This window comes from Cygnus olor, chromosome 1, assembly GCF_009769625.2.
Source record: "Cygnus olor isolate bCygOlo1 chromosome 1, bCygOlo1.pri.v2, whole genome shotgun sequence".
Taxonomy (NCBI): Eukaryota; Metazoa; Chordata; class Aves; order Anseriformes; family Anatidae; genus Cygnus; species Cygnus olor.
Window position 1 is genome coordinate 177780480 of NC_049169.1, and position 14189 is coordinate 177794668.

At 39.5% G+C, this 14189-nt stretch overlaps 1 protein-coding gene across 3 annotated transcripts in view; it reads right to left on the minus strand.

Annotated features, from left to right (window-relative positions):
* Positions 1-14189, minus strand: part of EPSTI1 (epithelial stromal interaction 1) — a 50246-nt gene that overhangs the window by 9191 nt on the left and 26866 nt on the right. For all 3 annotated transcript variants that reach the window (XM_040541447.1, XM_040541455.1, XM_040541460.1), the window contains exons 7-8: positions 8048-8141; positions 1098-1171 (exon numbers count right to left, since the gene is read on the minus strand). In XM_040541447.1, the coding sequence (XP_040397381.1) occupies positions 1098-1171; positions 8048-8141 (168 nt within the window). The remainder of the gene's footprint in view (positions 1-1097; positions 1172-8047; positions 8142-14189) is intronic.

A 14189-nucleotide genomic window follows, 5' to 3' on the forward strand; every position in this document is an offset into this window, starting at 1 on the left:
GCTTCTTCCTAACGGAGACCAGTTGTATACCTGACAACTTTCCCAGCCATCCAGCTCTGAAAGCAACTCTAGCATTTTCTTGTACTGCTTTATCAATCTGCAATGCATGCATACAGACAGATGCAGTTTCCCTCCATCTGTTCCAAATATTTTCAAACCATCTGAAAACTATTTCTTTTTATCCTTATTAATGCTTAAGACTGACACACATGCTTAGACATGACTGTTGTTTCAGTGTTTTACAATGCTCGTTGCACAAAGGATGCAAAATGCAAGGTACTGGATTATTTCTATCTGGGGACACGAGATAGACTCAACTGAAAATCCTTCATTAACTTCTATGGGTAATTATCCCAATATCTTTGCTGGAGAAATAAAAAGCAATGAAAACTGTACAGAAAGTGGTTTCCTACAGAAATAATTTTTTAAAATTTACCTAACTATAAAAAAAAGGTTGCTTTAAAAAAAAAAAAAAAACAGTTCTGAGGGCTATTTCTTTATACCTGCAGAAAAATAAAAATAAAGCTAAGAAAAAAGCTGAGCTTCAAGATAATGAAAAGTCATTTAAGTGACAGAACTGCAAGATCAGAACACAGTGCAGCAGTGGGCACAGCCTGGGACATGAAGCACCACAGCAGCAGAAAGCCTCGCTGCACTGCAGGTATCAGTATCTAATCCCATGCTTAGCTCTGTCTGTTAGCTTCAATGACAGTCAACTGCAAAAAAGTTGTGTGAACAAAGTAGCCTGTTCCAAAATAATATTACATATATATGTGTATATATATACAAATATATACATATATATATTTTTTTTTCCCCAACTGGCTTTAAGTTTTCATGAAACTACTAATAGTTTCTGTCCCACGCTATATCCTGTGCTGATAAAATAAAGTGAACAAGACACGCTGGGTTGTACTGCATTACTGTGAGTAGCTGTAATGATGGATATCAGTGGTTTATCTGAAGGTGATGTTAAACCAGAGGCTAGGTCACGATTCCTCACTGTAATAATTTTCTTAAGCATGAATGCCTGCAATTTTGAGACCCTTTCCAGATATAAAATAAATTAAAGTATACTATGAGTTTTTGCATCATACCTCCTTTGTTCATTTTGAAGTGCTCTTGTCCTGGCTTCCTCCTCCTGCTTTTGTTTTGATTCCTTTAATTGAGCCTGGGAATGATAAAAGTGAAAAACTAAAACAAAAACAAAAAATTAACTTACTTCTAGTTAACGTGCCTATGTTGAAAACCCAATGAATTCCATGTGGCATTAACTTCACCTAGAGCTATGTGTCATTCCTGCAATTTCACTCAGCAGCATTTTATTTACATGACAGCACGGGGCGCAAAACTGAGCTCCTTTTTCTGTTCAGCATTGCACTGGACTGGATATAAGTGAATTCAGACAGCTACAGTCCTATATTTGAAGACACCAGCCTGAACACAAGCTTTTTACATGGGCAGATAATGACAGGACAAGGGGGAATGGTTTTAAACTAAAAGAGGGGAGATTTAGATTAGATGTTAGGAGGAAATTCTTCACTGTGAGGGTGGTGAGGCCCTGGCACAGGTTGCCCAGAGAAGCTGTGGATGCCCCATCCTTGGAGGTGTCCAGGCCAGGTTGGATGGGGCTTTGGGCAACCTGCTCTGGTGGAAGGTGTCGCTGCCTATGGCGGGGGGCTTGGAACTGGGTGGTCTTTAAGGTCCCTTCCAACCTGAACCATTCTGTGATTCTCTGATTTGCCTCTCTAACCTAGTCCTTTTCTTCCAGACAAACACCGTTCCTAAGCATAGCGAGCCCCCATTAGCTCCAGTTGGCCATACAGTATGAGGCAGAGGCACACAACCCTGCCTGTGCTCCTACCCAAGTGCCTGCTGCTCCTCTGCCCTCCAAAATACTCTAAGGAAGCTTTCCTAATGCAGTAAGGAGCAGACCTTCAGCTTCCTCTTCCCCAACCCCCAGGTTTGAATTTCCCAGCAGGTCCAAGGGGAAGAAAACTGGAGTCATCTAGCAGGAGCAGACTCAGCCTGTTGGGTATGACCGAGACGTGCCCCTTGCCTCCTGCCTCTGTGGAGCGTGAGAAGCCAACAAGAGCATGTGCCACGGTGATCACCTCCATCTCCCTGGGACTCCCCCTAGCATGAGGGAAGGGCAAATGGTGCCTACTGGTGTGGTGAAAGCATGTGCAAGCTCCCAGTGTTGCAACAGCCTACAATCCTTACATCGCACAGTATTGAGTTATATAAACAGTGTCAAAGGGACTTCTCTGGAGAGGAAAGTTTGCTTATACAATTGTAGCTGGGACTGCTAAGGAAACACAGCTTGTATGACTGTGCTTTGCACATGTGCTTGTTTGTCTATCTGTTGCTCCCTGCAGTGCACCCAAGGACTGAAGATGCAGATTTTCCTGCAAAGAATTTGGCTTGCAGGGTCAGGGGGAATGGATGGGAACGGACCCATCCTTCATATTTTCCATAGCAACTGAGTAGCAGTAGGCATAGGAAGTAAAATAAAATGATGCGGTTAGATAAAAGCTTCAATAACTGAATGGAACTACAAAAGTTAAAAAAAAAATCAATTTAAGTGGAACATTAAATAAAAACTATGCAATAAATGTGTGAACAAAATCAATAACTGTGAATGTGTTGTGTATCAATATTTGTCTAGCCTTAAAAGAAGAAACAGAATTAAGAAATAAAAAAGCCAACCTTAATTTTCACTGTTTTAAATAACTATTCAACCTGAAAATTAAAACCCGGTATCTGACTTTCCAATATGCTGAGTCCTCTCTTGGAGTAATGTTCTGAAATATATTGCATGTATATGATGCGGTGTTCAAAGTGTACTGAATATTTTTAAGTCAAGCAATACATACTAAAACCTGTTCTGAAAAAAAAAATGCAACTGACAATACCTATTGGTTTTATAGTTACACTGTGCTAGGAGGTGCACACAGGACAGAATTCACAATTACTTTAATAAATATTGGTTTGAAGTAGAAATGAGCCAACATAAATCTGAGGGACAATTATTGGAGCCTTTAAAATGCATATTATTTACAGTAGGTTTATACGTAGTGCATTACTCTGCGCAGTAGGTAATAGCAATGTTGAAGGCAAGGAGCACTGGAAGTGTGTACTAAGAAACAGCAGACTTAGAGGCAGTCCACAGCTTCTTCCTAATCTATGGAAATCAGTGTGGAGTCTAAAGCTCTACACAAGTCCCTTAAACCAAGGCAAATAAAGAAGGGGCATGCTAATCCACAGTTTTATTTATTTTCTCCATGGAAGGATAAACATAAAGAATACAACAGCTACAGGCTTTATGCCGAACAGGACTAGCATTCAAAGATTTTTCCTCCGTATAGTTTCTAGGAATAAGGATGTACCTGTGAGAAAGCAATTAAGAGTCTCCTTCCCTACCCCAACCTTTTGTTTCCAGCATCCAGGTTGCTATGAAAGGAGCACGATTATGCTCAACATTTAGAGAAAGAAAGCCATGAGGAGGGCTCAGTCACTTGTCCAGCTCTATCAGAAACTCACCATATGGAACTGGTTGTGCTACCAACGAGTCTACTACTGGGGAAATAGTTTAACATTAATTTGAGTGTTAGTAACAGCAGATGCATAAGTAGAGCCTCAGTTAGAGAAAAGAAGGCTTTGGGAAGACCGTATAGTGGCCTTCCAGTACCTAAAGAGAGACTACAAGAAAGCTGGGGAGACACTCTTTACCAGGGAGTGTAGTGATAGGACAAGGGGGAATGGCTTTAAACTAAAAGAGGGGAGATTTAGATTAGATGTTAGGAATAAATTTTTCACTCAGAGGGTTGTGAGGCACTGACACAGGTGGCCCAGATAAGTTGTGGCTGCCCCACCCCTGGAGGTGCTCAAGGCCAGGCTGGATGGGGCTTTGGGCAACCTGATCTGGTGGGAGGTGTCCCTGCCCATGGCAGAGGGGTTGGAACTAGATAGTCTTTAAGGCCTGTTCTAACCCAAACCATTCTGTGATTCTATTTGCTAATATCTTTTTGCAGTCAATGCTGCCTTCCGCACACTTGCACAGTTAGACCTGGAGCCAAGAAAGACAACTTACTACAGTGCTATTGCCTGGCATAGATGAGCTTTAAGTGGATCTAGTACCCAAAACCATGCCAGAGGGATTGCAGTGGTTCAGATGCATTTCAGGCAATGCATGCTGTACATGTAGAAGAAGGAGTTCAAACCTGTAGTTATGGCATGCCCTCTTTTTAGGCAATTCAAAACTTCATTTAGGTGGTTAGCAAGTGTAGACTTGATAGCAAATCTGAGTGCTTCCACATACTCATTTGGGATGGCAGGGTGCACAGGCCTCTATTCTCTAGAAAGAGACTATTGAGAATCTGAGATCATAAATATCTCAGTAAGATTACTTCTGCCTGAAAGAGAGGAAATTGGTTTCCTTAGACTATGAAATTGTGCACCACAATCCAAAAAATGCTCTGCACAGTTGTTCAAATGGAGAGGCAAACAGGAGCTAGTCATCCAGACACAGGTAGCCACAAACCCAGAAGATAACTCTGTCCAAATTTTACAACTTCGCTCATCTCTCTCACAATATTTGAAAACAGTGACTAAAAACACTTTCCTTATAGAGAAGTTGTGTGCGTAGGCTACAAGTAATCAATGCATTTAATTGGTTTCACAGCATGCAAAAATGATACAATATGCAAACTGATAATGTATAATTATCTTCCTCTGTTGTTCTTGCTTCATTTCCTCTAATCTTATGTTTTCATTCTCTTGAAGAGCTTGCTTATAAGAATGGCTTCTAGCCTATTGTTCAGCTGAGAATATACACATATTGGTGTGGGGAGAGGGAGGATCAACATCCCAGACCTCATTCCCAAATCTTTTTACAGGTTATTAACAAAAGAAAACTATTTGAAGGATTCAAGTGACTTAAAAAACTGATCAAACTGAAGACTAGAATTTAACCAAGGAGTGGTCTAAAACCTTTCAGGCATTCAGTTTGGCTGAATGTTCAGCTGCACATCACAACAAAGCAGCCACAGCACGTTCTATTCCTTGTCCCAGTGGCAAGCATGAAGTTACCTTGAGCAATCAGAAAACACAATCAGGATATACGACAGTGAGGTGGGGTGTTGTGGGAAGACAGAAAAACACCGGAAGTGTTACCAAGATAACAAAGCAGAAGGGAGGACTGGTAGCAGAGGGGAAACCCGGATTATTTCCATAGGAATATCAGAAAGGGATGTGTGGTCGTAGGGCAACATAAGCTGAGAGATCAAGCTTACTATATTAGTTGGGTGGCAGCCAAGAGAACTGAAAATCTGAACCAGACATCGTGAATAAAGTATTCAACTGTGTAAATTTCCATTACAGTGATTAGCCCTGGTCTTTCATAAACTGTAGCTGTCTGCAAAGGGCCAGCATAGCATTAGGATCTTATAGGATCCTTAGGAACTTATACTGTAAAGTCTTTGAGCAGGGACAGAGCGTAGCACACTAAATAATGAGCCAGTATAATATAATACAAGAAGTGTGCAGGTTTGACTTTAGTGAGGAATTTGTTGCAGGTCTACACAATGTTCTCGAAACTTGATATATGTGTGCAGAATGACACCATTAAAACGACAGGCACATAATTTGCTAAAAAGACTGAATAGAGAAAGCAATTATTAATAGCTCAATTTTGAGCTGGGAGGAGTTGTTACATCTGTCCTGGGAGACTCATTCTGGGTCCAGTATTATTCATTACTCTCCGTAATGGCTTGGAGAATTGTGTGGAGTGTATGTTAATCAAGTTGGAAGACAATAAAAATCTACACAGGATTGGTAACACTTTGAAAGACAGGATTAAAATTACTTATGAGCTTGATTAAATAAGTAGGCCAAAAAAGTCACCGATGACAGAATCACTCCAAAGAAGGCAAATTTGTTCACATGCATCAAGTAATATCTGACACTGAAATTTGAACTAGATGTACTGAATTAGTATCACTATCAAAGAAATGCTGCAAGGGAAGAAAATCAGTCAACATGGAATTGTCCCAGATTTGTTTTAGAGCAATAACTTTAAATAAAAAATACATGTATATATATATATTTTTTTCCCCTCTTTTAACATGCATATCAGGCACTTCGTAGTTTTATCACACATCCCAGATTCAAATACATTGCTTCTGAATGTTTTAGTTACTCCAGACAAAGGAGACAGATCCGAGATAACATCAAAATTAGAGTGTAAGGTTCGCCAGTGGTTTAGCCTTTTGGTACTATGCCAAGTTTATTTAGATAACAACTCATTGGTTAGGTGCTTCAGATTCCTTACGCAGAGCACAGAGGGTGTGTGTATGCCTATAGACCGTACCTCATCCAAGTTGGTTGAGGTCTTGCTAACTGTATTGCTGCATTATAAGCGAGTGATAAATTGATTCACAAAGGTATAGAAATGCTGCCACACAAAAGACAGGTATCAGATGGTATTAGTAAAGAACAGTACAGAAAAATTATGAATTTTATCTGCTTTGATACTGGTTAAGCAAAAGATGAACTGTGGTATGTAATTCAGCATAACTTACTAAGAAATTCCTCAAAACCTGCAACTAGAAAGGCAGGTGTATGTAGGTCAAGTAGAAGGCAAAAGCTACAGGTACACTGGTATGTCTGAAACAATTAAGTGTTACTTTAGGCATCCACCCACTTCTCCACAGACATGCAGACACCACACTAAAATGCTGAAATCCAAGTCAGTCTCAGGGCCATGAGCTCACTTATGTTCACAGTTCCATGTTCACACCGTATGAAAGGCTGTGGAGCTGGGTTTTCCCTATTAAAGAACAAGCTCCTCACCATTCAGAGCATGGGATGCTTCAGAGGGAGGTAGAAGGAGTTTCAAAACGTCTTTTCTCCCTTCCCATAGTCCTTTATCTTGCTTGTCTACTCAGGACTACAAAGACAGTCAGAAAGCCACTCTGTTACAATTAAATCCAGAGGACCAGCACTGCTGAGCAGAAGTTGGCTCCTTCAAGCTATAAATCTGCTCACATGTGCTAAGATTTCTCCTTGTTTTTCAGAGACATCAAATGACCTGGGGAATCAAAGGGGAAAGGAACCTACTTTCAGTAACACCTTCCCTCTTCAAGCAAACTGAAAATCAGGAAGAGATACTAGAAGCAAGACAGAGCTGTTGTATATTGTTTGGAGCAATTTCTCTAGTGAGAGGGTTTTGCACATTTCCAAGGCTTCTGAGGTAACATGCAGGCAAATTTTTACATCCCTTACACAGCTGTTGGTGTTCAAGGTTGTATACAACAGAGGATTACCCAGATTAGATATTTCCAAGTTTTGCTGACTTGGGACCATTGTAACAATAATTTCTGTCTACTTGACTGCCTGCTTTGTCATCTCCCAGTTTCAAACCCCCCTAAAGGGGAAGATTTCTGTCTTCGGGGTTAATATTCCTCACTGCAGGTTTTTACATCAGTAGGAATGCTTGGTTTATATGTGGAGAGACTAATCAGATGTGCAAAAGGCTTCTTGAGGCAATTAGAATAATGAAACTTTAGCAATACTTTATCTATTCCCTAATTACATTGATACTTACCAGGCTCATTCAAACTGGGATAAAGTCCCCAAGCACTCTACGGAATCACTTTTAGGATGCAGTGAGAAATAAGCTGCTCTTCCGACTAGATTTTCAATGCAGCAGAGCATCTGCTGACATGAACTAGTTGAGATTTCATAAAAGCTTGCCACCGACTGATGGGTACAGAGCACATTTAAGATTCTGATCTGAACATAGAATATAAATCTGGCTCATATTTATCAGAGAGAGAACGGCGAGTAATAAAGGCAGTCCCCTACTATGTAGGATACTCTGCCAATTTATCACAGACAATGTAGGCAATTCACCCAGAAAGACTCCTTGGTTCTCTCTGAGTTATGTATAGGCAATTAAAGTCAATTAGAATATTCTAATATCACACTATTGACAGCACCTGGAAAGTTGACAGAAAAATATTGCACATTCCACAGTTTTGCTTACCCATGCTGTTGATTCTGGGCCACGATTAGCAATCTGACAGGAATCACTCTTTGGCAAGCCTAAATCCAATCTGTTCAATAATTCATTGGTTTTGCTACAAAGAAATCCAATCCAAATAGAATTGTTAGTGGTTCCATAAAAATAAATACAGATTTTTATTCCACCCTTGGAATCTAGACTAGACATTTTATCATGTGACTGCTGGAAAACATCACAGGTGGAACAAAAGGTTATGGGAACAGACAGAATGAAAGGGGACTGAGGAAACAGAACCTGTATTATGGATAAGACATTTGCTGGGAGAATTTTTTAGGCAAATAGTTATTGTCATTTGCATATTTGCAGTCTATAGGGGCTATGCTTTCTTTCTGCATGGTAAAAGCTCCTAAAATACAAACTCACATACCGTTGGACTTCATCAGAATGCAAGTGCTTCACTGAATTGTTGCAAATCCTTTTACCAGATCCATAAATCTCAGATAAATAATTTAAAAGATTATTTTAAGGCATTTTCCTTCATTGTTAATACAATGCACCCTTACAACATATTACTTAATCAGGTACCATTTTGTAGCATTAAAAAAAAAAAAAAGGCAAAAAAAAAACAAAAAACTTGTCTTTACCTGAAAATAGTTGCACAACATTGTCATTTCGTATTCTGGCAAGGACAATTTTATTTTTCCAATCACATCCCTTATAAACCATATTTTCAAAGTAGCATCAGGTCTCTCACAGTTTCGTAGAATCACAGAATAGCTTGGGTTGGAAGGGACTCTAAAGACCATCTAATTCCAACCCCCCTGCCATGGGCAGGGACACCCCCAACCAGACCAGATTGCTTAAAGCCCAAGTACAGATAAGCAAAGTCACAAAGAATAACATGAATACTAAAAGCAGGACTTTCAATGCCGTGATCAGGAATTAGTTTCTTAACCTGCATGCCCAGCCATATATATTCAAGTCCTTGCTCTCTCAAAAGCGTAGAGTTAGAGGCAATTTTATTTCTGTATACAGCTTTGCAAAGCATGAAAGTACTTCAAGAGGGCTTCAATACAAAGATTTACTTTCCTGACAGGGCAGCCATCTAACTCTGTGGGGGAGAAGATGCCAACAGCAAAGAAAGCTACTTAACCTTGCAGAAAAAGCCTTGTCTGCCAAATAGTGATGATGACTAACTGCAGAAACAGACTGTCAAAAGTGGTTTTATCTTTCACTCCATGTCCTGAAACAGAGAGTAGATGCAAAATGTTCTGCTGGTCAGTGGGTGTATTGAGGAGAAGTGCAGAAAACGAAAAGAAACCTACCTACAAGTTCTTCTGTGCTACTCTACAGAATATAAAAACACGTTAGCTATTTAAGTACAGAGGACTTGCTCACACTGTAGCAAACCATACCTTTAGAGTCTCGGCATTCCCAGTTCACTCCCTTTCCTTCATTACCTGGGAAGTTATGATAACCTCAGCCAAGGCACAATATAGAAAGAACCAAGTGAAACACAAGAACACAAGATTCCCTGATCTACAAAGCACCTACAAAGTCAGGGTTAAATGAATTAATAGTATCTTCTTATCCAAGCTTTAAGCACACACTTTTTTTTTTTTTTTTTCTTTTCAGGAAAGATGAGTGGTACAGTGGTAGAGTGGTGAGATTGCACAGAATAATTTTGGGAACTTGAAGTTTTAAATTGCAGATTGTGTTTCTCTACCTATGCTAAAATAACTATTTATTTCTATACCAGAAAGACTAAGAACTCCTACAGAAAGTCTGGACTATATCTGAGAAGGTTGTAGCTCTGTAAAGAAATATCTGGCCTCTTGGAGGTATATCTGGATGCCTTAATTCCTTACAGATGGTACAAGAAGGACTTGGGATATGCACAAGTTCTCAGTACTTGCATAAAAAGGAGGTGGATGGCTAAGACATTACTCTCCCCAGATCACCACACTGATACTCAGTTTTGGTATTAGAAAAGATGCTTACAAGAGCGGAAGCAAATAAAGTTTCTCAGCAAGAATGTGTACTGCTTTTGTGTACAGAAAACATCCCACTACACTGCATTAAGTGATACAGTAATAATGTTTTCCTGTCACAAGAAAGGGACTCAGGTTTCTGAATATGACTGAAGACAAACTGTGTCAAGTCAGTCATCTATGTTAATTCATTGTGTATTGTTTCTATGAAAACCCAGCAGAGCATCTTGAGATGCCAGACTGTCAAAATGTTGTCTGAATGGTACTTTTCATAATATTAATCCTAAAGTCATAATAATGTAGAGCATAACACAAGCCATGCTGCAGAGAATGGGGGAAGTCAGAGAGATGACAGTCCAATTAACGTTCCAGAGAGGAAAGCATTATCTCCAGAAGGAAATCAGCATATCAAAGTGTCCATAGGTATTTCACATACAGACAGTCGGAGCAACATCTCACTCTCATTTGCTAAAACTTCAGGGGCTAATCAAAAATGCTGATAAAATATGGTCCTCTAAAATAATTAATATGAAGGAAAGAAGAAGATGAGCTGAAGAATTGCGCCAAGCATTATTCTGCATACAACAGCCTCCTGATGTTCTTTGAAAATAGTTAGGCAGAAAGAAATACAAAATTTAGACAAAGCAATAAGATGGCACCCTCCTAACAGGCTGTTAACCTGAGCTCTTACTTCCCCGAAACATCAGGCTGCAGGGAAGAGAGCAGTGTTTAGAAGCACTGGTTAAGCTGAGGCATTCTTACAAAAATATTTTGTGTTTTGTGTTGTATTCTGTAGTTCTGTTTCCCGTCACACAATTGAGAACAAGCCTTTTGCTGCACTAATTAAAATAGGCTACTCCCATACTGGTTTAATAGCACCAGGCAATACCCGTAGCAATGGGAACTCAGCCATCTGCATTGTGGTAACAGTTCCTGGCATAGTTTTGACCTGTTCCAAATAGTACTTTCCCAAATAACTGTTGGCTGCTGTCCGGGAACTAATATTAACCACAAATACCTCCCATAAGGCTCTATGGATGCAATTGCCCCATTTTGGGAGGTAAAAAAACTTTGCTAGCAACAGAAACAGGCAGCCTCAAGCCTGTTGGCCTCAAAAGTGACAGTGATTGACAGTGTTAAATTTATTAGTACTGATGCAGCTGTGGTGGAGTGAAGCACTGTCAAGCTTGGGGTTGAAAAACTCTTAAGAGCTGTCATGGGAAAATCCTGACTTTGTTGCCAGTAACATGTTGAGTAACATGGGGACAGTGTGTGACCGTCGAAGTCAGTCCATGTTGCTGCTCTTTCTGTGGGTCCTTAGATATAACACCTTACATTTCACAACTCTTCTTTAAGCAGAGTCTTTTCTTGTGTACCTCTTACAAGCTGTTACTTAAAAACTTGAAGGGCAACAAGTACATGTAGAGTGTAGAAACGTGAATCTGTTAGGTGTTCCACTGAGAAAGGTGTAATTTAGGGACTTACAGTAGTATACCCTGCACCCTCACGAGCTACATCTACATCAGGGAATCTACATGCGTTTCAAATTTTGGGGGACTAAAGGCATGTGCTCTCCACATTCCCACTGAGGTAAGACAAGGGGGTGGATATAAAAGCCTGAATGAGCCTAGGTTCCTTTGGCCTAGAAGATGAACATAATTTTTCTTCCTACAAATATAGTTCTTGGCTTTAGGTCCTTTTTACAGACTAACATTAAAAATGCATCAATTAAAAAGGCCTCTCATAATTTCATTACCGCTTCCCAATGAAACCAGTGGCAGTTAATTCTTTTGCTTTAATTGATGGATATTGAAATGCCAGAATGTAGAAAAATATACCAGCTTTAATGCCAGTGCTTTAAAAAAACAAAGCACAATATTGTTGTATATATCATAGATCTATTTATTTCTCTTGACAATTTTAGAAAGATAATGGACACTTACTACTGCTGAAAACAAGACAGTTCCTGATCTCTTTGGTTTCTCAAGCTGCAGGATCTCTGGCATTACAATTCTACTCTAACAAATGTCTATAAGTATGCTAAGAGCCATAAAAAAAAAAAAAATGTAGTAAAAAATAAAAATAAACAAGCCTAAGCCAGATAAATCATTATATTCATTTCAGAGAGGAGACAACCTGAGTGGCTAAGACAACAAAAGGAGCATCTCATGTTGAATGACACAGACACACCAGGTTCCAATTCATGGCCAGTGAGCAATGCTGAAGTGATTTTTCACCCTTTCCCTCCAATTCTACTGAAAAATTAAGAACCATGCATAATGCATACACAGTGTTAGTTTCATACATCACCATTCATGATGTTTTTTAAATAGTAAAAGGACTCCCCTTCTCAAAAACAAAATCCCAAACTTAATTTCATTCAAGATGCATTTTTTTTGCAGCACCAACAAGCATATCTGTACTTCTCCACACCTCAGAATATTTAATTGGCTAAGCATAACAACTTCATCTACTTTTGCAGAAATTAAGATCTGTTGCTTAACGCTACATAAGTCTATTTGCAAGAAAAGCTGCTGTTCATTGCAGTAAAGTCCACGGTAGGTGCATTCTTACTACAGGCCTAAAATTAGGCTAGGTTAGGCCAGGCCCAGACAACCAACAGACTGAACAGAAGAAAGCTTTGAGATCTAAACCCTGCTCTTGCTCCTTCCTCAGCTACAGCTTTGCCTTGTGCACTACATCTCAGCTACACATCTGCTATGACCAACAAACCAGGCTGGCTGGAACTAGGGTGATTGCTGCTCCTCTGTCTCATGGCCTTACAAGGGCCATCAAAATCAAATGTTAAAATAGGAGAAATTCCAGAAGCTGGCCCAAAGGTAGATGAGATGACTGCCCATTTATGCAGCTTTCCCATTGCTTCCATGTCAGGAGATGGCGAAAGAGACTCCAAGCAAAGCTGTAGTTGGGATTTTTGCAGATTAAAATAATTTGCTTAAGTGTGAATGAAGCTAGAGGCCGAAACCAAGATCTGTGAAAACAATTCCACCAAATGCACATACTTCAAAATTAAGCCATTAAGAAAGTTATTTTTAAGAAAAACACCTCCATCTGTTGCCAATAAGCATGCCCTCAGCTCTACATGGATTCTCATTCTTTTCCTTTACCTCAACTCTAACCCACACACAGAGGACTTCGGGGTAAGAAGAAAATAACAAACATTAATAGTATGCAAAGTTGTCAGCATGAACTGATACGCATTTTTTTGGTGAGTACGTGTGTGGAGATTCATCTTTTGCTGGAATTTATAAGATGTAAGACTACAGAGTTGAATAACTAACCCATTAAGTTCCTGTGGGATGTAGATGGCTCTTCCCCAATGCACTTTCCTGGGAAGAAAAGCTATCCTCTGGTTATGTAGTTTACTTGCTTCATGCGGTATTCACAGACTTCACTGGGAGTAATGCACAAGCATGCCAAGGAGGACTTGCACAAATCTAATAATAGTGATCAAAATGGTGCTATCTTTGGCTGGTAGCCATTCTTGCCTGCAAGTCTTTGAGCACAAGGTCTAGGGAATAAGAACAAAAAATGTGGCAATTGTTCATTTTAGGTATAAGGCTTGAAGAAAGTATAAAAATAGTAATAAAAAATAGGAACTTTCTCAGCAGAATTATTTTCATCACTTCCCACTCACACCCAAAACTATCTTTTTGTGTCAACCCACTTCCTTTTTTTTGTTTTCCTGACAGAATGAAATAATGCTACTGAGCTATTTTTTCCTCCTACCGACTCATCCAATATTCTTGGAAGTTATTTTAGACATCAAGTTTCATTTATTATCTGAAGCAATAAGCATAAATCCAGTTTTAAGGAAAATGCAGTTTTGTATAAGTCTATTGCATAGATCTTCCATTCTGTGTGCTCCATCTGCATGTGCAATCTGCTTCTATATTTTCAGCCAGCTTGCATGGGCAGATTAATGCATACAATTAGAAAGCAACCTCACAGGCGTTCAATAAACTGCCTTCATTATTACACTCAAGAGAGTCCCTTTGGATGTCTATAAAAGCCTAGTTTTCTGCCTGTTAGCTAAATAATTGACAACGCTTAAAATAATCAGGAGCAAACGAACAAAATGAAGACCATTGTGGTGAAAAGAAGCAAACAAAAGATTCCTAAGGCTGCAAACCTTTTTGTGTGAGCCCTCT